This window comes from Juglans microcarpa x Juglans regia, chromosome 6S, assembly GCF_004785595.1.
Source record: "Juglans microcarpa x Juglans regia isolate MS1-56 chromosome 6S, Jm3101_v1.0, whole genome shotgun sequence".
NCBI classification, from domain to species: Eukaryota; Viridiplantae; Streptophyta; class Magnoliopsida; order Fagales; family Juglandaceae; genus Juglans; species Juglans microcarpa x Juglans regia.
In genome coordinates, this window is record NC_054605.1 from 15,763,032 (window position 1) to 15,790,918 (window position 27,887).

At 34.9% G+C, this 27,887-nt stretch overlaps 2 protein-coding genes and 1 long non-coding RNA gene across 3 annotated transcripts; 1 reads left to right on the forward strand and 2 right to left on the reverse strand.

The window, feature by feature from the left end:
• Positions 1-4,510: 4,510 nt before the first annotated feature.
• LOC121237109 (ABC transporter B family member 2-like) lies at positions 4,511-14,239 on the reverse strand. The gene is made up of 12 exons (XM_041133687.1): positions 13,719-14,239; positions 13,427-13,481; positions 13,079-13,254; positions 10,711-10,911; positions 10,338-10,597; positions 9,408-9,948; positions 8,195-8,562; positions 7,433-7,848; positions 6,770-7,011; positions 6,439-6,686; positions 5,702-6,114; positions 4,511-5,322 (listed from the first exon to the last, which is right to left on the reverse strand). Exons 1-12 carry the CDS (start codon positions 14,001-14,003, stop codon positions 4,778-4,780), a joined length of 3,750 nt encoding a protein of 1,249 aa, XP_040989621.1. The 5' UTR covers positions 14,004-14,239; the 3' UTR covers positions 4,511-4,777.
• A 9,425-nt stretch (positions 14,240-23,664) lies between these two features.
• LOC121237112 lies at positions 23,665-24,158 on the reverse strand. Its single transcript, XR_005934870.1, has 2 exons — positions 24,007-24,158; positions 23,665-23,856 (listed from the first exon to the last, which is right to left on the reverse strand). It is a non-coding gene; the product is annotated as an uncharacterized LOC121237112 (long non-coding RNA).
• A 1,183-nt stretch (positions 24,159-25,341) lies between these two features.
• Positions 25,342-26,007, forward strand: LOC121236653. The gene has a single exon (XM_041133090.1). It carries the CDS (start codon positions 25,342-25,344, stop codon positions 26,005-26,007), a length of 666 nt encoding a protein of 221 aa, XP_040989024.1.
• The last annotated feature ends 1,880 nt before the right edge of the window (positions 26,008-27,887 follow it).

A 27,887-nucleotide genomic window follows, 5' to 3' on the forward strand; every position in this document is an offset into this window, starting at 1 on the left:
CGTGCCAAGACACAACAAGAATGTGTGGAGAAATAGATTAGATTGGGATGGAGTTAATTAAAGGCAGAAAGCTGTAGTACTTTTGGAAATATATGGATGAAACATTCTGGTTTTATAGGGTGCGTGGGAGATCTGGTTCAAATATTGGTGATGTCATTGATGCCTTCTTAGCTTCCAAAAGCACGGCAATGAGGGAAGGAAACAACCCAGCGACCATTTTGGCATTTTTCAGCAAAGGAAAAAGAAGGTTGATCATTAACAAATGAATTGCACCAAACCAGGATTAGGTAGTGCAAGTGTCGTTTGATTAGATAGTATGCAAGGTCAAGTTTCTGAAAGCATATCTGTTTTAAAATCCACCAATTGGATTTCCATTTAGTTTCATCACTAATGATGCTATAATCGAACAAAAAGCGGATTAACATGATGTGTTGGAATGTGCTACAGTAGGAAACATGTTTGACATTCTTTGTTGTTTGCCAAAGGTTGGAGACTATAATATATATTTATAATGTGTGTATATATATATACACACATATAAATATATATATTCATTTCTCAGATATTTTCATCTTTAATATCGGAATTATCGAGAAATTTAAACGGATATTAAAAGGGTTCACAAGAAGGGATTGCCAAAACATGAGGCAAATGTTACACCATGCATGCATGTCTTTCATGTTATATGTAGAAGTCAGGCTCTGTAAATTGTAACGATTATGTCGAAATTACTACGTAGTACCTGTCATACAATCGATTCGGGCTAGGTACTCCAAAAGAAGGATGAAACAGCATAGAAAATGATGGAGTTGCAAACTGTCTACGTGAGAGCACCTACAACAGATGTGACTTGTGGTCATATATACCTGCAGTATGGTTTCCTAGTCTCCTAGAGCATTTCATGACCGTCATGTTCACTATACATGCATGCCACTACATGATCAGTTTGCTGTCATGAAATATTTCTTACAACGATTGTTTAAAGTGATTTACAACAATGATCGCTGTTTGTCATCAAAATATTCTAGCTAATTAATCAGTAGGAGGCAGCTTGCCAAGACTATCCGATTGCAAGGATCGATATATATTTTTGAAGCAGTTGCATGCAGACACATACATACACATGACTACTGATGTATAAGTACCACGCAAGAAGACTACTTTTGTTTATGCATTTATTTTTTGGTTGATATTTATACCTCTATTTACAAGTACGTACTATATATCCTTAATTAATTCCAATGAGAATATAAAATATATATATATATGTCTTTCAATCTGCATGTATTTATAATTTTTTTTGTTCTCTAGATCGTTATCATATAATATTCTTGGAGATATGGTCTTGCATGTGAGGGTGATATGCATGTGAATATTCCATCATCCAACATCATTGTAAGCTAATTAATATCAGCTAGTTATAAAATATGTAATTTATATATATATATATATTCAGATACATTAATTCAAATCCTGATCATGCATGCATTCATCGTATTGTTAATCATTTTTGTCATTTTCTGATCTTGACATTATTTGAAATGGAAGATATACTTGTCCTCCTTATATCATTCTCAATAAAAATATATAGTAATCAACCATAAGATCAGTTTCTAACTGCTCTCTTAACACGTTCCCGTTACGTACCTTTTTTTATCACCCTAGCTAGCTTTTATAACCAAAATCTATTTTTTATCTTTTGGACGCCAAATAGGATAGATGCTAGGTCGGTCTTACCAATAGCTAGCTAGGTTTAATTTGACTTCTATATATGATCAAGTTCAAAGAACGTTAACATGCAAAACAATAAAACATGTGACAAAAATCAATGCCGGATATGTACAAAATAATTAAATTTAAACAACATTATTAGGTTGTCAAACTACCATGCAAGAACGATCTACACATGTAATTGATGGTTATAAGTGCTGACTGTATCCTGATCATATATAAGAATAAAAAATATTTGAAACTTGGATCTTTTAATTTTACTATATATAATATATATATATATAAAATAAACTTTGAAACAGCGATTTATATATGTTTTTGTTTTCATTTTGTTTCATCATAAAGCTCCACCGCCATCATGAGATCATTGTGCTTCCAACTTGCAAATGATTTGCCATGAAAAATAAAAAATAAAAACCAGATAACTATATATGTTTTAGTTTCAGTACCGAGATAATTAATTATAATTAGCAGCTTTAATTGCTCATGTTTTCTCGAGTAGACAACTTTAATTTGAAGTTCATTATTTGTACTTTCGATGATTCTAATTATCGTTTGGTAAATTGTTGGTTTCGTTAGAAGTAGATAGCAGAGAGCAGCATATATAAATTGACCAGTTAAAGTGTAGTAGAAGAGATATATACCCGACGCCAATTCGCACAATTTGGAATGTGCGTAGATATTTGAAACTTTTTCAACTATTGACCCTCGATCGATCTGCGTATATATATACTAAAGTTCCATTCATTTATGAGAAATATTATTTTTCATCTTAAATTTTTTCATTTTCAATCATTCTAATTAATGTAATGTATTTAAAGTAAGAGAAATGATAGTTATATACAGTCGTGAGTATGTAAGTGTCGCACAATCACTTTGAAAAAAATGAATAAATAGGAGACTCATATGAAAAAATTAATTTTTTAATAATAGACCTCACTCATTTTTAAAGCGACTGTACGGCACTTGTACACTCCATGACTATATATAATATTACTCTTAAAGTAATGACTTATTATATATATTTGTTTTAGTAGTATTTGATATAATTAGAAGTTAATTACATCCTAAAATGCATCATATAATTGAGTGTGACGTCTAAAAATAATAAATAATAATTACGTGAATCTTGCTTATTGAAAACACATAATGTGCAGAAATCTGGGTTCTATTTGCATGTTTTCTTGATTAGTTTTGCTATGTACAAGTAAGTTTGCGTATCAATTTACGTATTAATATTGTTGCCTTCATATTTTAAATTCAAATTAACATTGTTTTCAATAAAATATACTTTTTAATCAATTATATTGAATGAGTACACGTATTAGTGCACATAATCGCTTATTTTTTTCTTTCTTGAATTCCAAGGCATAATATTACTCGAAGCCACGTGATAAAATTTGTTCGCATCCCTCTAATATTGCGACTGCACGCATAAATTAAGTGAACTTTTTAATTACTTTGACCAAACACAAATAAAAATAATAACTCAGGCATATTTTGACAAATCCTAAAATCTTTGACATTTCCGAGGATCTAAGTTGGGTTTGACCTCCTTGTACGTAGTTAGCTCTAGGTTTTTCATCCACTCAGCACTCTTTCAAAGAGAGTGACATCATTCCCCAGCACACGTCAAAAGTGCCACATGAAGACAATAACATATGGACAGAGGGGTTTTCAACTTTCTTACCTCATTGGCTTCATTGACATGCCTAATACACAAACGTCACTTTGTATAAACAAATATTAATACATAAAAAGCATAGTTTAATTAATGTGAAGACCCAAGGAATTATTACCCATTGACCATAATTTCCATGAAGTTTCTGATGAGTTGGCTTTGCTATTCAAACTTGGTTTCCTTGCATGCAGATCATGTTCTTCGACTGCTATCATGACCATATATAGATTTTGACAATTTCTTTTAATGTTTTTTTTTTCGATGATAACAAGAAAGTAGGAGAAAGAAACAACTTATTCAGTTCTTATCCCTTTGACATCCGAGAAAGTTCCCAAAAGTAAATTATATTGTTCTAAAAGAGAAGTGTTTGGTATGGCCTACTACTTGTATTTGCAACAGCTAGCACTTCGATCTATCTAATTTTTTTAACGGTATGAGCTAGAAAAATTATCATGTTACTTGGGAAAGTTAGCAAAAGACTGCATCTTTGTTAGACATTTATTTTCCTCGTTTAGAAACGAGCTAAAGAAAAAAGGAAAGTTGGTAAAAGTTCTGTCAATATATATAAATAAGCTTACGGGGAGAAGTAGATTTAATCATTTATATTTGTCTTAACATTTTCCCCTCAAATGTGAGCTAGACTCCATTTTAATAAGTGAGTTCAACGCGTGAAATATTTAATTATTAGGGTGAAGTGTTGAGTCAGGATTCGAACTCAGAACCTCTATTCCGATATTATGTGAAATTACCACTTGTCTTAAAAGTTTAAAATGATAGAAATGTGGATTTAATCATTTATATTTATCTTAACAAAGACCAAGATTGAGGTTTTGGTTTGTACTAAGTAGTCCAATTCAGCACTGTATGCTATTTCCCATTCTGATCACTATTCCAGTCAATTGAACAAAACCGTTCCTGCAGCTTGAACTGATCCTGGTTTTAGAACTTCTATAGCAGTCCATTTGGTAAAATCCCATCATGAAAATCGTAAGTACTTGTTCAGAAGCCTTTAACAACGGCATTGGCAAGTTATACCTGTCAATTTTCTCAATAAACATAAAGTAAAATGTAAGATGTAACATTTCTTGTACATGTAAGTGTCAAATTCTCCTGTCTAGTGCTTCACTTTGAGGAAATCTAAACAAAGGTATACAGATAAATTGAGGAGCAATCACTGAGGCGGCAAATGACACTATACTTTTACACCATGGTCCAACCTGTATTGTCATTTTTTTCATATAGCAATGATCAATCAGACCTTATATGTTTATATTAAAAAAGTACAAAAAAAAAAAAAAAAAAACATGAGTGATCGAAGCAAGCACCCTGCATCAATCATTTGGGATATTGGTTTCAGTTTTGTTATTATTGCTGTTGCTGTTGCTGAATGTTGATCAACTTATAGTATGCTCCGTTTTTGTTCTCTATAAGTGATGAATGAGTCCCTTGTTCTATGATCTTCCCATCATGTAAAACTGATATTTGGTCTGCATTTTTTATTGTTGACAGCCTATGTGCTACCACAACTGTTGTCCTGTTCTTCATCAATCTGTCTAGAGCTTGTTGCACCACTCGCTCTGACTCCACATCTAAAGCACTAGTGGCTTCATCTAATAACAAGATTTCTGGGTTCTTGAGAATAGCTCGGGCAATGGCTACCCTTTGTCTCTGACCACCAGACAGTTGCACCCCACGTTCACCCACTTTAGTAGAGTAGCCTTCAGGAAGCGAACTGACAAAGGTATGAGCATTAGCAAGCTTTGTTGCTTCAATTACTTCAGCTTCAGAGGCTCCTTCTTTTCCGTAAAGAATGTTCTCGTATATTGATGTGGCGAAAAGAGCTGGTTCTTGTTGGACTAGACCAATGTGTCTCCTAAGTGATTTGATCTTGAGCTTCTTGATGTCTTTCCCTGTGAGAATTTGATGAATGCCTGTTAGACCAACCTAGCAAAAAAATGTAAATAGAAAATCCCCAGAGAAGGTACCACAGAGAATCTATGCACAAGCAAAATAAAACATGACATTTAAGTCTCAATCAAAACCCAAAGAATACACCTACAAAATTGGAGAGAAAGTAAACCATGATACTGTAAAAAACCTGTTTTAAATATTCATATGTTGAATTCTGTTTTAGATTTTGTTTTTGACATTCTGTTTAGGAAAGAACCTCTCATGGAGAGGTTTGTTAAAGAGAATTATATTGGCAAAACATGCAGCATTTTCCTCAATGCACAAACTTTCAGTTTTCTGCCTATATACATATATTGCTAGACATTCCTAGAAACTTACCATCTATCATAACTCTCCCAGCCATTGGATCGTAAAATCGCAGTATAAGAGAGATGACAGAGCTTTTACCAGAACCACTTTGCCCTACTAGTGCCATACTCTTCCCCGAGCGAACTCTTAGATTAAAGTCCTTAAAAATGAGAACTTCTGGTCTTGATGGGTAACTGAATTGGACGCCCCTGAGCTCAATTGTTCCCTCCACTGTCATCAGCTCTTCTCCAACATCCCCCAGTACCTCAGTCTTTCTGTCCATCACTTCAAAGACTGATGCCACCATTTGGTTCCCTTTCAAGAGATCTGGGGCCATAGCCAATGTCTCACCCATGGCTAATGCTGTTACTATCAGAACGAAGAATGCTTTCATGACAGATTTGAAGCTAGCAAGCCCCTTCCCCATCAAAACAGAGCCGTACCTAAACAAAGTCAAACAAGACTAGGCACTGAATCCAATTTAAGGTCTGCAACCAAGCCATACAGAGCAAGGCAATAAAAAGAATTTGTATTTATTCTACTATAACCTATATGGCCATTTAACAACAAACTTGCATTTCTTCTTTCTTGGTGTATTTTTAGGCATTCTGAGCAGTTAATATTATTCAAGGTCTCGTTGGACACCTTAAAATTAAAGAGCTCACATACATATAAAATAATGTCGGATAACAAACTTAGCAAGGTTCTTTTTCCAACCTACATATTTTGTAGCAAAGGTGGAAAAGAATGAGGATAAAGCCGCATACCATAATGCCAGGCCATAGGATGAGAAGATGAAGAACTGGCATATCCCATAGAATATGCCAGCAATCTGGCCACGAACAAATGAACGTCTAGAAGGCTCAACGAGTTCACGAGCATATAGGTCAAGGATCTTCTCCTCAGCACAAAATGCAGCAACAGTTCGGACGTTACTCACAGCCTCTGTAGCCAGCATGTTAGCTTTAAGATAGGCTTTGCTCAAGTTGCCACCATAGCCTTTCATGAAAATTTTCTGGAACAACAGGTAAAACGTTTCTAAGAATGCTTTACATACACTAAACATTGATTGAAATGAAGAAATAACAAATAGGAAACCTCGCTGATGTGACCACTAATGATCAATGGGTATGTGGCAATGACAACAAGTGTGATCCTCCAGTTCAAGATGAAGGAAATGATAAATGAGGCAACAACCAATCCTACATTCTGTAAAAGAATTGAACTGCGATCAACAACTATAGTTCGTAACAGAGTAGCATCACTTTCTAGACGCGATGAAAGCATAGAACTTGAGTTGTTCATGTCATCAAACCATCCAATCTCATTCCTCAAAATGGCTGCAATTAGATATCAGAGGAAAGTTAAATACAAGTGGGTGAAAACCAATTCTAAATTCTAATGAAACAAATTAAGCAGTATATATAGAGCAAAAAAAACTTGATGGTTCCATCGTGTGAGTTCAAAAGAAACAAATATATGGATTCATTATTGAAAAACAACTGATGACCCTTGGAATCAAAGAACCTAAGATGCCGTGGTTAGCCTTGAAAAGATCCTATAAATGCAGTCACTGGAAGGACACAATAAATGAATCCACTTATGCCATGTAAGAAAGACAAATAAATTGAAACCAAAATTGAACAAAGATGATCTTTTCAAGTCCGGGCGTTTTCTTTAATCAAATATTCCCCCTAGGTAACGTGTGTTAACCTAATCGACCATGAAAGAAGGGGTAACAGTAGTGTGATCAAAACTTACATGAAAACATCATCTCGCGCACACGAAGAGTGAGTCGCTCTCCCATGATTCCGAAAGACAGATGCTCAATTGCATGAACAATGACTGTTATAAATGCAGCCCCACAGAATAACAGCGCAATCTTCTTGACCTCATGACGTGTCGTGTCCCAATCCATGTAAAATGCAACAAGTGCTTGAGACACCCCAAGAGCGAAAAGGGGCATCTGAGCTCCAGCAATAAACGCGCAAAGGGTACCAACTACCCCATAAACCCAGTCTGGACCAACCATCGAATACATCCTTTTCGTGGAAACCCTTTTCGACTTCACAGCCTCCCCTCCATCAGCACCCATACGGCCGACAGATTCTTTATCAGAACGAAAACTAGCACCAAAGCTTGCTGTGGTGCGGGATAGTTCCCGTGAGAACCTCAAGCTATAAATGAATTCATTGTAAAGGGTGTCATTGACAGGTTCAAAAATTCTACATCAAGAATAAAATACAAAAACAAAAATGGCCTCAACAGGTATAATATCTGTTCATATAATTTTTCCATTTTCATCTATAATTTTGAGGTAACATGCGTAGCGTTCGGTACGAAAAAACTTGTGGGAAAGACTCAAGAGACAGGACCACTAGATCACGGGCCTCGACCGTGAAAACTTGTGTGAAATATGTTGCGTGGTATCATTACTCTCGTATAAACTACCGGCGATTGGGGTTCTATAATTTTAAGGTGAGAGCCACAGTTTCGAAAGCACAATGGGAGTGTATGAAGTACCTTGGTGGGCGTCCAATTGAGGGGTAGCGTTGCATGGCACCTGACTCTTGGAGTTGAAGAAGTGATGCATAGGCACCGTTTGGGTTTGAAATCAACTCTTCATGATTCCCAGTTTCTATTACCTCTCCTTCTTGTACGACTGCGATCACATCTGCATTTCTAATGGTAGAAAGCCGATGGGCCACCACTACAGTTGTTCGTCCGACCATGACACGATCAAGTGCCTCCTGTACACTCTTCTCAGACTCAGCATCCAGTGCACTTGTTGCTTCGTCCAGTAAAAGGATGGATGGGTTCTTCAGTATTGCACGGGATATTGCAATCCTTTGCTTTTGCCCACCTGAAAGTTGTATTCCTCTCTCACCAACCTGCAACAAAGGCTCCTAATTACTTTTCCTTGCAATGTATTTTTTGTAAGTGATTATTTTCAGCCTTCAACAGTTCCATAATGTAAATATCGAGGAGAGAATGGCTACTCCAATCCTTGAGATTTCTTACTTTCCTGCACTCTGTCCCTTAAAATTCCCCTCGTAAAAGTTATTACCTTTTTGCTTTATTCGTATTCATTTCATCGAATTACAAACATTATGATCCTTCTTGAACTATAAAAGTCCAAAAGTAATTATACTAGTATTTTTTTTTTTTTCCATTTTCGCATTTCTACTTAGAATGAAGTTATTAAAATTCTTTTGAATAAGTAGTCAGGTAGACTATCATATGACACAAAAATAACATAATAATACCTTTTTTTTTTTTTTTTTGATTCAGCAATTATATGTCGATATAATTATTAGGTTATTTATTATTTTGATTCCAATAATGTATTTTAGGTTTGCCCTGATCCCCTGTCCCTACCATTTTTGTTAAGCAACACACAGTGCAAAATTATTTTGTGTTTGTAAAATCTTCATTTGTTCCAAAAATTTAAACTAACAAAAAGAGATAGATTTAATTATTTATATTTTGTCTTAACAACTATTCTCACGTGTCTATCTCAATAAATGGGTCCAACACGTGAAATCTTTAGTTAAATTGGGTGAAATGTAGAGTTAAGATTCGAACTAAAGATGTCTACTCTAATACTATATGAGATTATCACTTGTCTTAAAAATTTAATCGATGATAAAAAGTATATTTAATTATTTATATTTGTCTTAGCAGTTTTCAAGTATCCCTTAGTTCTCTACAGTAATGAAACAAAGTGAATATATACCTGAGTCTCAAATCTGTCGGGCAGGTTGTTTATAAAAGAGAGGGCCTCAGAAAGTTTAGCTGCACGCGTGATCTCTTCAACAGTGGCATCATCCTTTCCATAGAGTATATTCTCCCTAATGGTTGTAGCAAAAAGTGCAGGCTCCTGATTTACCAAGCCAATTTGCTGCCTCAGCCACTTGAGGTCTAGGCCTCTGATATCATGCCCATCTAAAAGTATCTCCCCAGAAAGGGGCTCATAGAACCTTTCGATCAAAGATATTACTGTGCTCTTTCCAGACCCACTTCCTCCCACAAGGGCTAAAACCTTTCCAGGAGGGATGTCCAGGCACAGATTATTGAAGATAGCTACATCTTGACGAGATGGGTATCTAAAAGACACATTCTTAAAATGAATGTGGCCCTCTAGTCTGCCCAGTTTCTGCCCTGTCGTGGAGCTGCTTTTGCTCATCGTGTCCCTCTCTATCATCTCAAATATGGGATAGGCTGCTGTCTTTGCTCGGACAAAAGCAGTGATGTCTGGTGCTGCCAGCCCCAGTGACCTGAGCAACAAATTATATGATGTGTTTGCTGTTGTTTGGTGTAATTTGAAGGAAAAATTGGATAAGAAGCCAAAATGATTAGCATATATACAAGCAACCAACAAGTTTCAAATACTTTGGAGAAATACTATTTTTCAGAAGTACTTTCTGCAATGAAGTGGAATCGGTAGGAATTCAGTGTCCGTGGAAGATCGTGTTAGAGATCTCAAGCACTTGTTGAATAAGGGGTAAGATAAATGAAGAATTTGATGAAAAAATTCCTCTAGTTAAATTGGAATCTGATGTGAATAAGAAACTCGATGCAGCTGATCAAAATGCCATGTAGAAAAAAATGGAACAGTCCAAATTACAGGGAAAGCAAAGTAGAGCAAGAAAAAGGAAGTACTTACAGGCCAGATATAACAACATTGAGCATGGTGGTGAAGGATTCCCCACCATTCGCGATTTTCTTGTGAACAATAATGCTAGTGAACCAAACAAGCAATGCCCATGACAGGAAAAGGACGCAGTGCATAGAGCCTAGTCCTAGCCCCTTGGCTAATCCTGTTTTTCTCCCATAGCTATATGTATTCGTGAGAGCAGTCAAATATGATCTCACTGCTTTCTCTTCTCCTGCAAATGCTTGGACTGTTCTAACATTTCCAATCACCTGAGAGTCGCCCAACGTTGCCAATCAGCTTTTTGGTGGGTTTTACTATTTTTATGATTAGCTTTGATGGTTTTACAGATAATATGATCATGAAAGAGTGACTGAAAACTGACCTCTTCCGCAATCTCACCCGCCTTGACATAGGATTTTCGAACTCTGGCAATGAGACCAGTTGCCACCCAAGCATAGAGGCCACCAGCAACAGCAATTAAAGGGACTATAGACAGTGTTACCAGAGAGATTTGCCAGACCTTAACAAACCCAATGATGAAGCCTGCTATAAACCTGCTAATGTAGTGTATGAAGTTCCCCACCTACCCATAAATATTTGAGTTTCAAACATGTGACCAGAGTGTAAAAATGTAAAATTTATAAATAAAAAAAAATGCACGACAGTTAGACAATAAGGGAATTTGAAGTGTAACACTACTCTTTTGCTGTGAAAGGTACAACACTTCAAACAACAGTGATTGCAATGAGTACAGGCTTCACTGGGTTGGGGCCGCCATAAATATATTTTTTCCTCCTCTGCGGCTTAGGGTATTGTGAAAATTTTTTATTGTAGGAAATATTGTAACATAGCTGCAATAATATGCTAACGGAAGGACCGCTTTGGGATACTCCGACAGTGTGACTGAGTCGCTAGATGCATCGACATGCAAGGCTCAAGCGCCAAGACAAATGGAAAAGAAATGCATGAGGTTATAATACATGCAGCGTAGGTATTTAGAGTGGTGCATGAATGACACAGACACACATGCAGGGGCCAACACGTGCCGGAATGGCGCATGGATAAAGGGCTGTGGCAAATCAACTAGCTGTGTCTTCCCATAAATAATTATTGTTTCGATATTGGGAAGAAAAATCGAATTAATATTCCCTAAATATATGAATATTGTAAAAGTATTTTATTTTTCAACTGGCTGGCTCAAGACCAATTGCGTACTGAGGTGATCATCATCATCATTAATTAGTAGCTGGAGCAATTCAAATCACGATCAGGAACGTCAAATTGTACTACACATGCACAATTTGTAATTGAAAGATGATCATCTACTTTCGTGATCATGTTCATATATATGAAGAAATGTTAAAAATAGTTCCCATATTATTCGAAAACATTTAATTAGCAAACAAGCTGTGAAAAATGTATAACCCCCCTCCTGCATGCAGAGACTGGCAGACTGCAAATTAGAATGAAGTAGTCATGGGATTACTCTATCTAAAAGAAAGAGAACTCTTACAGACACAAAGATATCATTACACAAAAGTAAACTTATAAACTGGTGATTTTATGAGATTCGTTAGATCTATTTTATAATAAAAATAACTTTACAATCTGACGTACTATATCTACATTAATTTATAAATTTATTTTTATGTAATCCACCTATTACTAAAATATTCTCCTCAAAGAAATGGGAGAAGAATATCCGTGCATGCTACCGATCTAGCATTTATTCAATTTTTTATTGTCCTAGCTTCTAGTTGGCAAAAGAGTTGAATTTTGAACAAAACCCTAGCAAGTATATATATATATCGCTGCATGCACAGCAAGCTAACCCCAACCGACTTATAAATGCCATTGCATTTACTGCACATTGGGCTCGTGCAGAGACATAAAATTATTGTCAGAACCATGCTCTAAAAATTAACCTGGCCACCCGTGACATACTTCTCATCTAGAAACCAGTGCTATATATATATATATATATATATATATATATTATATATATAAAATACTGGAATAATTGCCTGTATTTCTATCTTCCAATTTAAAAAATGACTGTACCTCGAAGGTGAGATTATTTTAAATCAATTTTATGATATATGTTTGGACAAGGAAACAGATCATGTATAATAAATTCGGTAGTCTGAAGGTTGACCTACCGTATTTATATATAGGAAGCAGTAAATTAAATAATCAAGGGCGTACCACGTGCATGATAATTAATATGATCAAGACTGCGTGCTAATCAATATTATATAACTCCTACATTTTCTAGCACACATGAAGTTCTCTCATAATTAATATATGAAAATTTCCCTTTTAATTAATTAATTAATTAATATTGTGACTCAGATCAAATATATATATATATATATATATATATAAAGGCCAACCAGGCTCAGTAGTCTTGAAACAATTAAGAGGCCAGCTTGTAAAATGAGTGTGCCGCTCAGTGACCATTCTATGCCCTTAAAATTTATTTCTATAATTTTTTTAATTTATATTTTTTTAATATTTTTAAAAAATATAAAAAAATATTAATAGTCACTTTCTTAATCAGTAAGTAAAAGAAAAAAAAAATTAAATGTATAAACGGTCAAAATGATGGATAAAATGGGACGGTAAAGTAACATTATTCTTATAAAATTGATCAAACAAAAATTAGAAAGGCGGATGGAATATCAGGGGTTAGATCAGGACGAAAACTACAGTAGCCAGAAAACAAATTAATCACATATATGTATGCGTACCTTCTCAGATAGAGCATCCTGGACAATGATAATGTCACTTGTAATTGCGGCAATGACCTCACCGGTGGATGATTCAGTGTCAAAGACACTAATGTCTTGATTTAGCATGGATCTCAGATATGCCATTCTCATCTTTGCCGCTTGCCTTTCCCCAGTATGCATCCAACAAGCCACCTCTAATATTTACATGATCCATCATTTATTAATCAAGCATAGTTAATATTTAATAATAATTAAAGTACTATATATGTATGTGATCATCAAATTAATATTGCTTGATTTCAAGCACATGTGTGTGGAGGAAGAAGAATGAAGTATTAATTAGCTGATGATCATGATCATATATACCTGTCCACGAGGAAAACAGTATAACTATACTGAGATACACAAAATCCAGTGAATACTGCACAAAAAAAATATATAGATATCATGAGTAATGATCAGCTGGAATAGTATCTCAGATCTGAGATACTATTCGAAAGGCCAAACAGGGTTTCCAGTACTAGTAATTAAGGAAATCCCATTTGGAGATCATAATTAAATATTAGCACATAAAATGGCCATAATAATGCATGCAAACTCAGATAATAGTACTTGAAAACCTAGCTATAGCTAGCTAGATAGCTGCCATATTACGTACCTTGGCAACTTTGTGGGAAGCTTCTTTGGGGAAGAGATAAGCCATTCCAATAACATTTATCAACTTCCCGAAGAAAATAAAGAATACAGGTACCGAAGCTCCATGAACACATGCACCAAATGAGCCGATTGCCATCAAAATATAATCATAAAAGTCTGCAAATGTAAATAGTTTTAGCAGTGGAACCGACTGCTGCTGCTTTTCCTGATCTTCTTTCTTCTTCTTCTTTTTCTTCATGTCAGTGACATCGTTTTTGCCAGAAAATGAACCCGGATCGTCTGTCATATTTTTGGCCCCAAAAAGTGACAAAGAACAAAGGTTTCGAAAGAAAAGAGTGAGTAAAGAATGTCTAGGAACTATGAAGAGTACTTAGTGTAAGTTTGAAGAAGAGATCAAGCCACACAGGGAGTGAAATCGTAGGGGATCGAGAGAATAATAATATGAGGAAGATAGGGTGGTGGGGGGTTGGGTAGAACATTAAATATCAGAAAAACGAAGTAAGAGGTCGAAGAAAGCAGTTGACAGATGTGCCATTAAAGAGTGATCGAAGAGAATGGTAGCTAGCGAGCTGCTCGACATTAAATGTGTGCTATACAAATAGCAAGAAATTAAGATCAGTAAAACAAAACTGGTTGACTGTGTGAGAGATTATCTTAAGATTTTAAGTTAGTCTGTGTAACTCATTTCAAATTAATTATTGATAGGATATACTATTTTTTATTTTTTTATAAAAAAAGTTAAAATTATCTCAATTTATTTTATCATACATCTCAATTTAAAAAATTAAATGACCATCTCAATCTAAGAATATTAAATTCATTTAAGTGAAACCTATAAAATATTATTATTCACAATTCATATCAACGTCCAAAAATTATTCTCAAAATAACTCTTTCCCGCATGAAATTAACAAGAAAATTGGAGTATATATATGCGTGTGACGGCCTCCTTTAAAGAGTTTTGTTATGTACAAATAAGTTTGCATACCAATCTGTATACTAATGTTTTTACCTTCATATTCTAAATTTAAATTAGCACTGTTTTTAATAAAATTTATTTTTTAACCAATCATATTAAATAGGCCGTGCGCGTATTAGTATTCATAATCACTTATAATTAATTTTTTTTACTTTAAATGCACTGTGGCCGAGGATTGCATAGCTTAAAATCACTATTTATCTTAAAAAATTTAATTAATTTAATTATTTATATTATATTTTAATACTCACTCTTATATATATATATATATATATATATATATATATATATATATATGGATCAATCTTCTTCTCAATAAATGAATCCAAAACATAAAATATTCAATTAGATAGAATAGAGCGTATAGTCAAATAATCTTAAACTCGTAACATTTACGCTTTAATACCATACGAAATTTATTCCACTTGTCATGAAAGCTTAACAGATCGTGCCGGCCATAATTATCATCATGTCTCGGCCGGTGAGCTGCGTTTTTCTGATCTTGGTCACAATCTAGAGAGCGAGAGATCATTAATTGAAGAGTGGACCCCATCAACGGTGTATGACATTTGAGTTAATTTGGTGGTATTCGTGAAAATGAAACAATTTGGATCATTCATTGATTGCGTGTAATACATCGTGTAAACGATGAAAACCCTATTCAATAATTTGGAGCTTATCTAAAAGAAAAAAACTGCAGATATACGTTGTTAAGGAATAAACAGTGTTTGACTTCCTGAGGACTTTAACGACAGCTGGAAAGTAGATCAATCCTCGACACCTGATAAATGTCTGCTAGTATGGGCGCTAATATTCTTAGGAAAACAATTATTACAATGGCCACATGAACATTTAAAAATAAATAAATAAATATAACATTTATATAAAAAAATAATAATAATTTTTTGATAATAAATCTTAATATTTTTCAAAACAATCGTACGATATTTACGTATTCTATGATTAGATATAATATTACTTATTATATTTTTACAAGTATTGACACTAGCTTCTTTTAAATTTGGCTAAATATTAATAAAATGATTTGTATTGAAATAGTTAAAATGAAGAAGCTCTATATATGAGCTACAGTATCAACATTTTTTTTTAAATTTAAAAATATATTGTTCATTTTTAAAAGAATCATTTTATTATAAAAATATACACCAACTGCTTATATATATAAGCAGGAGGTTAGAATATTGAAGAACATGTACATTAATATATTTTTTGTATACGTAAAACTAATATAATCATGCACAAGCAGAAAACTATTAAAATTAATATACAAGCAGTTCGGAAGTAAGGTTCATGTACATGTGTAGGAGTAACATGTACATTTTTGTGCGATATATATACAAGCACAGGGGTTAGGAGGAACCTAACCAACCGTACATTTTTCATGTACATATACATTTTTTTGTATATATATATTAGTTTGCAAGCAGGAGGTAAGGTTCCCGTTCCTCCACATTTTTTGTAGATGAAAAATAATCGGTCGAGGAAAAATTGTAGTTGGGAAACATATAATTTGAGTAAAAATTAAATTATTAATAAACATATGGTTAATGTAATTGTAAAATATGAAAAAAAATAAAAAAAATTATTATTAAAAAAATAATGTTATATTATTATATTTTCTACTAATATAATGTGAGATTATATCTTGAATAATTTTAATTTTATGCAAAATATGTATTTTTAACTAAATTTTAGAGATAACTCTGATGAAACTAATGATAATGCTCCAGGAATAAGTTTTTGCATATACACGGCCTAGGGTATTAGACATGGTGATGGTCCAATATTCTTTCAAATTATTATTTAGATTTCATGCAGAAGTTCAGAAAGAATGACACGTGAAGTGTGCTTTACAAAAACAATCCTGCTACATACAACCGGCGTGCGCAACCTTTGCGTAACTGACTGACACAATTGGGTCCCACCGTCCTATTTTCCCTTTTCTTCTTCCGTCTTTCAGTCTTTCTCTTCCCTTTCATTTTTCTATCTTCTCAAACAGCTCTCATTCTATTACAGTATTACTCATGAGAAAAATCTATCAGACGAACACAAAAAATAAAAGAACAAAGAAAGACCAAGATGATGTGGTGACATCACTTATCCAAGGAAAACTAAGAGACAACGGCACCGTGAAGAGGCTGTGATAGAAATTTGGGTGGCGGAGGTGTATACGCCGGCGGATGGAGGGCTAAGCATAGAGAGAGAGAGTGATGAGAGAGAGGGAGATAATGTGAGAGAAAGAGAGAGACGAAGGGATAGTGAGATTAACACGAGGAAGAGACAACGGCTTACGGCAGTCGGGACAATGGTTGGCGGCTTCCGTCGCTGCTGGCATTTGGCCTTGATCTGAGGAGCACGAACGGGGACCCGTGCGGTTGAGATGTGGAGGAAACGGGGCTGTTGGCATGGACGACTGCTCTGTTTTTGGGTGGGAAAAACAGAGTTATGTGAGGTGTTGCTGCGTGTAAGAATGGGGTGGTTCGCGGTGGTGATCTGGGGTTTTGGTGGTGGTGCGCCGGAGTAGCAGTACTATAGGACCAAACGTAGGGCTGAGGCCGTGGTTGTGGGGAGTCGTGAGGGTGCAGCTTCGTAGGGTTTTGCGGCGTGGACAACTCCAGCAGCAACGAAAGTTTGCTCTATTTTTGGATGGTTAAAACAGAGGAGTATGGGGCTTGCCGTGTGAATTGAAAACGTGGAGGAAGAGTGGGCTACGGGAGTGTAACCCGTGACGCAAGTTGGCTTTCGGCTTGAAGAGGGTGGTGAAACTATACTTGAATATCGGATACGGTGGTGTAGCCTGTGGAAGGTTGCAGTGTGGATGTACACGGGTTGTGATTCTGTGGTGGAGAGGATGCACTGGAGTTGTTTTCTTCCTCTCGGTTTGTTCCGATACATGGCTGGCGGATTGTGGAGATGCAATAGCTTGGGTTGGTGATTTATGTGAGGTAGGGTGGGATACATGTCTATTTGTTGATATAAAAATGGAGAACAAAGAGGGATGGAAGGGCGGCATTCACATGAAGGTGGAATCGTGCATGTGGGGTGCACGTAGCGAAAAAAAAAGGGCCAGCACAGTAGTGGAAAATTTCGTGAATGTCGGCATGTATATGGGTTCCGAAATGGGTTTCATCTAAGGTTGAGGTCGAAGAGCTATTTGAGAGGTGGTGTTGCTGCGTTTCGTCCGTCTGTACCACAAGAGCAAAGGCTTGGCTGAAGCATGATTTGCGGTTTTTTAGTTTCCTCTTATTTTCATTTTTAGTTTTATGTAATGTTTAAACCTCAACGACGGAAGTATGAATTTTTTTGTTTCAAATGTTTGAAGATCATGAGTAATAGAAGATGCATTCTACCATTTGAGGATTGTGTTAGATTTTTGAGGATCTCGTCTGTTAGATTTTTCTCGTGAGTAATACTGTAATAGAATGCTTCCAGTTGAGTATAAAAGAAAAGAGAGCTGTTTGAGAAGATGGAAAAATGAAATGGGAGAGAAAGATTGAAAGACGGAGAAAGAAAAGGAAAAATAAGATGATGGGACCTAATTGTGTCAGCCGGTTACGCAAAGGTTGCGCACGCCGGTTGTAAGTAGCATTTTTCTTACAAAAATTACTCAATATTTAATGTGGTCCACATGACAAATAGTAGTAATTAATGTATGAGCCATTTTATACGTATCTCTAGCTCTCTCATTTTTTAGATCACTATCAAATTTGAATAAGATTGATCTGCCGGCCGACTTTTTCTATATGTAACTTATAATAGAGCCTTCCCATACCTTTGTAATTTTTATTCATATTTAATTTGTATGTAAGTCCCTAATTATGCATAATTTTATAGAGAGAGAGAGGGGGGGGGGGGGGGGGGGGGGGGGGAGAAATTAGTACTTTTAGCCATCCCACATATTTTAAATCAGGTGAGTTGCAATATCGATGATGTATACATGCAATTGTTTTGAGTTTTGGAATGATTAACCTCAAGAAAAAGAAAAGAAAAGAAAATATAAACACATGAAATCTCCTATAAATATTTAGATCAGTTTTTTGTGCCTAAAAAAATATTGTCTAAAAAGATTTGATTTTTTCACGAGTAATTTTACATATAACTGTGAAATGCATAAATATCGCATAATCGTTTTGAAAAAGAATGAGGTCTATTATTAAAAAATTAATTTCTTTTATATGTATTCTATATTTTATTTATTTTTTTTAAAATAATTATACGTCAATTGCACAATTCATGATTACAAATAAATATATATATATATATATATATATGTATACATCCCTCACTCTTGTGGTTTTAGAATTGAACACTTAACAGTCAGTTTTGTATGTCTCCCCGTACCCCTTTACAATAATGAATGGAAAGGTGTGGGGTTGAAAAATCCCTAGATAACATATGGCACGCCGCACGCGGGGACAAATAATTAAGTAGTTAGTTAGCTATGACCACCTTCTTGTCGGTCATCAAATTTGCTTCATTTTTCTTAGCTCACAATTCGAGCTTTGACATTTTCAATTTATCAAACTTCGGTACAATAATAATTTTAATTGTTAAGATGCTTAATTCATAAATATATTTCGACGTTGATATTAGATTGTAAAAATAATTTTATTATATTATAATTAATATTTTTTTTTCTTTCTAAACAAACAATTTCATAAATAAACTAAATGGTTACTTGATATGGTTGGTCCAGTTTCCAGTTGAATTTGAAGAGACATATATCCCTTAAGAACAAAGGTCAATTTTCAAGCCTCAAGTCCCGGCCATGCATATATAATTTGAACTATATAAACTCATTTGAAAAAATCATTTATTTTAATTATAGACTCAATTTTTATTCAAAACAAGTACACGACTTCAACACTCTAATGCTATATTTAGTTTTTAAATAATCTCAACTCATCTCAAGCTAATCATCGATTGGACCAACTATTTTTTCAACTTTTTCATAAAAAAGTTAAACCAATATCAAATTCTCCACATATTTTATATATTCAAATACATATTTCAACCTATTTACATTTAAATAGATCGACACTACAAGAAAAAGTGGCATTTCCGGTTATTTTTATTTTCGGCGAAGTATATATCGATCAGTAGAATCGCCAAAATATATGATTATTTCCGATGATTTTATGTCGCCACTAATAAGGTTGTCGCAAAACACTTGTATATAGCAATTCAACCGTTGTCATTAAAAAAGTCGCAGCTATAAATTATTTCCGGCCAGTGTAGGTCGCTGCTAATGATATTGTTGCAAAAACATAAATTCCTATCTTGTCTTGGTTATTATGACGACATCTAAATCACCGTAATAAGTCCACAACAGTAACAAAAACCTAAATTTACCCCCCTCTGCGCCTAATTTCTCAATTATTCCCCCCATGAGTTCTCTCTCTCTCTCTCTCTATGGCTTGAGGCTTCGCATGGTTATTTTTGGTTGCCGTCTCGCCGATGCCGGTGAGTTTCTCTTTCACTATTATAGGCTCTACCGATTTCTCTCTGTCTAACTGTCGCTCGGTTTCGTGGGTATAATATTGTTTTCATAGAACCAAATGATTACATTTTATCTTGAAGTACTTACCTTGAGTCCATAGAACCGAATGATTGCATTTCATATAGAGTTCATGTATATGAAGTTATGATCTCTGTACTTGAGCCCCAAAAAAGAGAGAGAAAAAAAAAGTCATTAAAATCTCATCATTCTGTGGCTTTTATTTTTAGCACATGAGCCTTTGTTTGACATTGAAACTGCTGCGATATTTGTCATCTGCATGCTCAACCACTACCAGACTTAGATCAAAGAGTTCATCACAATTTCTCCAAAAATTCCAGACATTTTGGTGTTCACATTGACAAAAGTTTACTGCAGTTTTTTAATATTGCAGTTGGAGATTATCTTCCATGCACCTAACGCTTTCTCAACAAAATTGCATTATTTATATGATGGTAGAAGTTGGCCCAAATTATCAAGCACTAATCTATGTATCCAACCCATTTATATATATATATATATCTAAGATGATCGTGATCAGCCATTTTTAATGCAGTGCATGCTTGTCCCCACCATGAAAATATCTTATATATTTTTACCTGGAAGGACTAGTACTCTATATATATATATAAATGCAGGTGAGACATATATATATATATATATATATATATATATAAATATAGACATTTTGGTTTTGGCTTAATTATAATGTGCATATATATGCGTGTGCGTGTGCGTGTGCTAATTGCATGGTTTGGCCGCATTGATCAGTATTTATTAAGTAGAAAGCAATATTGCCTAGTGGCCAATTGGTCATTTAATTGATAGTTTTTGTATGGTGTGTATCAAATGTGTTTGTTGTTAGACAAAGACACTTAATTATAGGACCGACCGATAATCATATAGTTAAGTGCTATGGATCTAAGCCTTGGGGTGAACTGGAGACCACAATGATTTGAGTACTATTACATTAATTTGCACATTTGACATAAAGTTAGGTCAAATATATAATGAGCCTCATGACTCAAAGCAACCTTAGCACAATCCCATGAACTTAGACATCTTTTTTATCAGAATTAAGATGTTGGTTGGTGGTACTCTATTTTATTTATTTTTTTGGGATCTCTTTTTCATCTATTATTGTTCATGGACTTGTAAGTTAAACCTAGCTTTCAAGGGAACACGTAGGAAGCATTCTTCTTCTACTTTTTTTACTGGGTTGTCTTATATATATATATATATGAATTGTAACATGGAGGATTGATACGGGCATGAACTTTGAGTTTGCAAGCTACCCTTAGTCGTGCTAATTAGTAGGATATATATCAATTCAAACACACACACACATAAATGAATTATTAGATATATAATTTCAAAGAATCAAGATACATGCAGTAAAATTAATATTTATATTAACAATTATATATAATAATGCAACATTTTGTGATAGTACTGTGATAGGATGGAAATTAACAAGCTGGCTGTTATCCACGATAAGATTCTAAACGTACATGATACATACATACATACATATATGTATGAAAAAGTCTATTCATTATCTCTATATCATAATCATACCACACACCGTACCACACATGATTTTTTATAATTTTTATTTTTTTCTTAATAAGTATGTGATGTAATTATTTAACACTATCTCATTAATAAGATTTACAAAACAGTACTATTTACATATCAATTTAAATCATCTAAAATTACCTCAACATCTTAACAAAAATTAAAGAGATTGACAATATTTTTTTGTGTCAACTCTCCGTTTCCCTGTCATTTCTTAAAAGTACCATGTTAGGGTGCACACAAAATCTGCACACTATAATACAAATGATTTTTTTTCTTTTAAGCATTTTTTAAATATTCTTAACCATTAAAAAAATTAAAAAATATATAAATTCACTAATAATTACATTTTTTAATCATTAAAAAAATTTAAAATATATAAAGCAACATATTTAATGAATATATTTAAATTTAAAATTCATACTAGCATTTTCTTGCGGATTGAAAAGGTGGCAGATAACAAGAAACTCTGGCAATTTAATGCCGCTGGGTTAATCTCTTTTAGGCTAAGGTATTAAGTTCGTTAAGTATTCTGTAAATAAAAAAAATATTAAATAATAATAATAAAATAATAAATATCTGATTACCTAAACCTAACAAGCTCGATCCCACTGCACATACCTGTGTGCGTGGCCGAAGGTTTGAACTTTGAACAGTGCAAGTTTCAAAGCAAGAAAATGGGTCAACGTCCGATGACATATGCACGTGGAACTTAACACCCAATGCAAAAGCAAACGAGAATAGTACTGCAGGCCAAAAATAAAAGAAAAAGAAGAGTAATATAGAATACTCTGAATTCCGAATATCGATATTTTTAGCCCCACTATTATTAGAGGAAGGAAGGAAGGAAGGAAGCCAGTTTACTATTTGAGCTTGCGTATGATCTGTAGATTTGAAATTTTATATAGCGTAATTTGGAAGAAAGTTGTACAATTTTGTTTTTTAGATAATAGTTTAATTTCAATTTGTCAAAGATAATATTTTAACTTGCTAGAATATTCATGAACACCAAAAAATAATATTTTTTGTAGTGTGTATTACAATTTTAAATAAAATACTTTTTTAAAAAAATGCATCTGATTCATATTGTAATATGTCAATTTTTTCTATTAAAGTGTAATGAATTAATTAGTATATGGTTAGTTGAATATTGTACTAATCTGGTATATATTAATATTATTATATATAAATTAGTATAATACTTATAATGTGAAATAATCAATTTATCTCAAAAGCCTAAACTAAAGGAAATAAATATATTTAATTATTTGTATTATATTCTTAATATTTCTTCTCACGTGTGGGCTAAATTCTCTCTCGATAAGTGAATCCAATATGTAGAATATTTAATTAATGTGTAGAGTTAGAATTCAAACTCAAAACTCTGCTCTGAAATCATGTAAAATAACTACTTATTTCAAAATTTTAAGATTATGAAAAGATGTAAATTTAATTATTTATATTATAAACTGCAATTGATTAATAATATTTTTGCACTGTTGCTAAATGTAATGAAATGAATAGAGCCTATACTTAACAATTAAGTTATGTTGAAGAATCAAAGTGATTGAGGTGCGTTTTTACGTATTGAAAATGACAATCCCTTGTTCCGTCAGTTTCCAAAGCAATACAGTACTATCAGCATGGGGAGTGAATAATGGAGTATTCATTTTATTGGAATGACAAAGACCATTCCTCCAATTGTATTTTGTCGAGATCTAAGTAATAAATCATCCATCAATGCTTGATAATGGTTCGCATCATAAATAAATGATAGATGATATTTATAGTTATTGAGCACACCATGCACTACTTTTAAAAAATGAACAAATATAATATTTATATAAAAAAATTAATTTTTAAGAGTGGCATTTATAACCGATCGTGCTGTTATTAGAAGGAAAGCAACCCTCATTTCATCTATTGCCACATTAGAAATCACACCATAATCTCAATAGTCTCACTCACACTGAATAACTTCATCTGTAGAAAATCACTACGACCAGAACTCTAATTGTCCTTCACTTTGCTCTGTTTCGTCTCTTTGCACCATTGCCAGAAAACCTCCACAACCAAAAAGCATACCTCCACCGCCACCAGCTCCAACCGTCCGTTACCTCTCGTATCCCTTTTGTTTCCTCTTGTCGACCATCCATTGCTCTGTTTCGTCTCTTTCCACTGCTGCCAGAAAACCTCCACTACCAAAAAGCAAACCTCCACCGCCACCAGCTCAGTCCGACGACGACTAGAAAACCTTTGCATCCCTCTCGCACGGTTGCCCCTTCGCACGACTGCCCCTTAGCATCCTTGAATATCAAAGTCTGCAACTCAAGCTCCTGCCACTGGGCCAAGCTAAAATAGCTACCCATCCCTAGCAGACACATAAAAATGGACCCAGAAAAGATCATAGGGGCTAAACGCATAGAAGTATTGGGCATTTTAACAGAGTTTATAGAAGTATTCGCAGAGACTTCCGTGGGTTCTTTTGGATCTTGAGTATTAATCATTTAGTTTCATTTGGTGTGTTGGGAATTTTGGAGGGGCAGAGACTATCGAATCTTTTGGTGTGAAAAAAACACAAAAGAATAAGAACTCAAAAGGTCTTAACCAATTTGTTTCTGTATTTTTCATTCAAAGAAGAATGCCAACAGTGTGGCCAGATAACTCTTTCCTTTCTTGCCTAATGTTTGAACTCCTCTTATTGTGCTATATCATTCTTAATATGGTATTAGAGCAATGAGCTCAAATTCTGAATCTTGCTCCCTTTCCAACCCCGAAAATAACCTCCACCATCCCGCCAAAGCTTAAGAGCTACTAGGACGAGCTCGAGATCTACGAATCAATGCCAGCGTGCGCCTGTGGAGCAGTCAATACTCTGCTCGAATCTATCCACCGAGGCAAGGTGATGCAGTTTCTTATGGGTCTTGATGATTCCTTTGACTCAGTTCATGCTCAAATTTTGCTTTATGATCCACTCCCACCACTCAATCGCATTCTCTCCTTGGTCCAACAAGAAGAGTGACGCCGACAACTCACTTCTGCACCTGGTCCACTTGCCATGGTCACTAAAGGATTAGATTCTCGCGACCAGCCAAACTCCCGAAGGGAATGCTTATTTTGCTCTCACTGCAACATCCATGGACATTCCCTGGAGCGTTGCTTCAAAGCAAATCCAAACTTGCCCGTGTGTTCACACTGTCATATACCTGGATACATGAAAGAAAAATTCTATAAGTTGAATGGATCCCCCCCCCCCCCCCCCCCCCGGGCACAAGAATAACCCCAAGTTCAAATCATCTGTTAACCAATCTTCACTTGTGCAGGATACAATCAATCATGGTCCACCCATTACGTAAGAGCAGTATGGTCAACTCATTGCCTTGCTTAACTCCTCTCAAAATGATGCTGCCATCCCTGCTGCCAACAACGCTCATACCAGTTCCTCATCGATGGGTCCATTAAAAAATAAAAAAAGATACTTTTCTGTGGTTACATGAGAAGAGTGGTTGTTTCTCCACCAAGTCAGCGTGGGAGCTAATTAGAGTTAAGATGCCAAAGTTTGAATGGGCGAAATGGGTGTGGCATAAGTTCCTACCGAAAAAGATATCTTTGTGTATGTGGAAGGCTGTTTTTGGCTGTCTAAGTGTGGACTCACAGGTCCGGCGCCTTGGGATTGCTTTAGCTTTTGGTTGTAATTGTTGTTTGAGAAGGCAAGTAGAGACGCTGGAGCATGTCCTCGGCAAAGGGGATTTTGCAGTGGAAGTTTGGAAGATGGCATCGGCTGAGTTTAGGGTTCCTTTTGTTCCGCAGCAGGGTTGGCAGCAAAGAGTCCAGGTATGGTTTAATCGTGCAACACGGCAGTCTCAACTGGGTACGTTGCTGGGATTATTTCCTAGCGTGTTAGTGTGGCGCCTCTGGAATAGAAGGTGTATGGCGAGAATGGAAGATAGGGCTGAGTCTGTACGGGAAGTGTGGTGCTCTATAAAATACTGGGTGCCGATATTGGCATCTCAGATAGTCAAGGTGCAGCGCCTGTCAATCATGGATGAATACATTCTGAGGATATTAAATGTGCCGATAGTTGAGAAGTCTAGAGTGCAGATAAAGGTCTTGCGATGGGTTAAACCGAGATTGGGATGTTTGAAGTTAAATCTTGATGGCAGCTGTGTTGGGAATCCAAGTCTTGCAGGGGGTTGGGTTGCTTCAGAATTATAGGGGTAATTTGGTTTCTGGCTTTTCAAAATTCTTTGATTCTTGTTCTAATAACGAAGTGGAGTTTCAGGCTGTTATTGAGGGAATAAAAATTTGCCGGCAGTGGGGGTTAAGGTGTATAGACATAGAGTGTGATTCTTTATTGGTGGTTTCGTGGATACGTTCTCGAATTTATACAGTGTGGTATCTTTGGGATTATTGGAATGATCTTTTGATGCTTTTGGCAGATTTTGATTTCTCTATTTCTCATATATTTAGAGAAGGGAATCAAATAGCGGATGCATTGGCGAAATGTGGCGCAATGGGCGAGAATAACATATTTATTGATTGTTTACACTTTCCTCGGGTGATTAGAGGGTTGTATAGATTGAATAAAATGGGCATGGTGTATGTTAGATGTAGAGGATGAGTGCTTAGTTTTTATGTTTGGGGAAGGGTTTGTTAGAGGATTAGTTATGGAGTTGGTTTGTTTTATAACCAAGGTTTCCCTCCGCCACAAGTGAGGATTTTTAATAAAGTGTCGGAGGTGTCGCCCTCCTTTTGGCCAAAAAAAAAAACAAATGTATGGTATTTCCTTTTCCGATGTTACACGCGCACACGACCATATCTCACACACCACCAACACTTGGATTATTGACACCGAAGCTATAGATCATATGATCTGTAGCCCCAAATTCTTCACCCACAATACTACTCCAATTCGTCAAACCATCAAGCTTCCAAATGGCACTTCCAGCACTGCCACACATATCAGTGATGTGCATTTGTCCACTGATTTAATTCTTCCAAATGCATTATTCTGGGTGCATATCAGGTGTTTGACAAATTGTTTTCTTTAACTTCAATACCTCTTGTAAAACAAGAAAATTGTTATCGCATCCTGCTGGTCCTGAAGGACCAAGGATACTTCATAATTAAGTTAGTCGCTCTTTTCTTATCTCTAGTGAATCAAGAGAGACATAATGAGAATGTTTTCTTCCCTTTTACCCTCACCCTTTATAGTGGCATTTTATGGGATTTTCACCATGCAGTAAAGCTCTTTGAGTGGTTTTTTTTTTTAATAATAGTTTTATTGAAAAAGTGAAATAAAACAAAAATATGGTTTTAATTATCGTATTAAAAAAATTAATTGTCATTCAATATTAAAACTGTTGATATTTTTCTTATTAACACTGGGTGTTCGGGATGCTTGCATAGGTCCTGCAAAAAGTTTCTTGCAAATGCATATCCGATAAAGTTACAAAAGAAAAATTCTCTAATCCGATAGCTCCTAATGATTGTTTGCACTTAGTGAAATTCGAACTTTGTACCTTAGAGGAGTATACCATCAAAACCAAACGCTTTTACCACTCCATCCAACCATTGGGGTTAAGAGTTGATAGTTCACAGTTCATAGAATCTCTTACCCTCCTAATCTGAAGTTTCGGCGAAACTTCGTTGTATGAATTAATTATTAGTAGATATGTTGTCCATTCGATTTCATGAAAATATTATCGATCTACGACCAATTTGATATTTGACAAGGAACACACACGTATATATATTCTAGCTGTCTTTCAGGGTAAGACTTTCGTTCTCATCATGTGGTTCTATTGGTTTCTTTGGGTGAATGAATCTCACTCTTATGGCCGGACCAAAGCAGGTGAAGCATTTAAAACTAGAAAAATTCTAAATATAAACTCTACAGTCCTTCACATCACTTAAAAATATATAATTTTATCATTTTACTTTAATATAAAATATGAGGATAAAAAGATAAAATTATATATTTTTTAAATAGTATTCAGAGTGTGAAACTTCCGTGTAGCACGACTTTTAAAATTAAGATAATAAACCTAATCATCGAACTAGGTTTTCTGCGATCCTAAAAACGCCTGATATAT

Coding starts and splice junctions, on each gene's coding strand:
- LOC121237109 (XM_041133687.1), bottom strand. CDS start 14,003: ATGACAGACGATCCGGGTTCATTTTCTGGCAAAAACGATGTCACTGAC. Junction 7,849..8,194: donor TCAATTGGACGCCCACCAAG/GTACTTCATACA, acceptor ATTCATTTATAG/CTTGAGGTTCTCACGGGAAC. Junction 7,012..7,432: donor GCGCGAGATGATGTTTTCAT/GTAAGTTTTGAT, acceptor ATCTAATTGCAG/CCATTTTGAGGAATGAGATT.
- LOC121236653 (XM_041133090.1), top strand. CDS start 25,342: ATGCCAAAGTTTGAATGGGCGAAATGGGTGTGGCATAAGTTCCTACCG.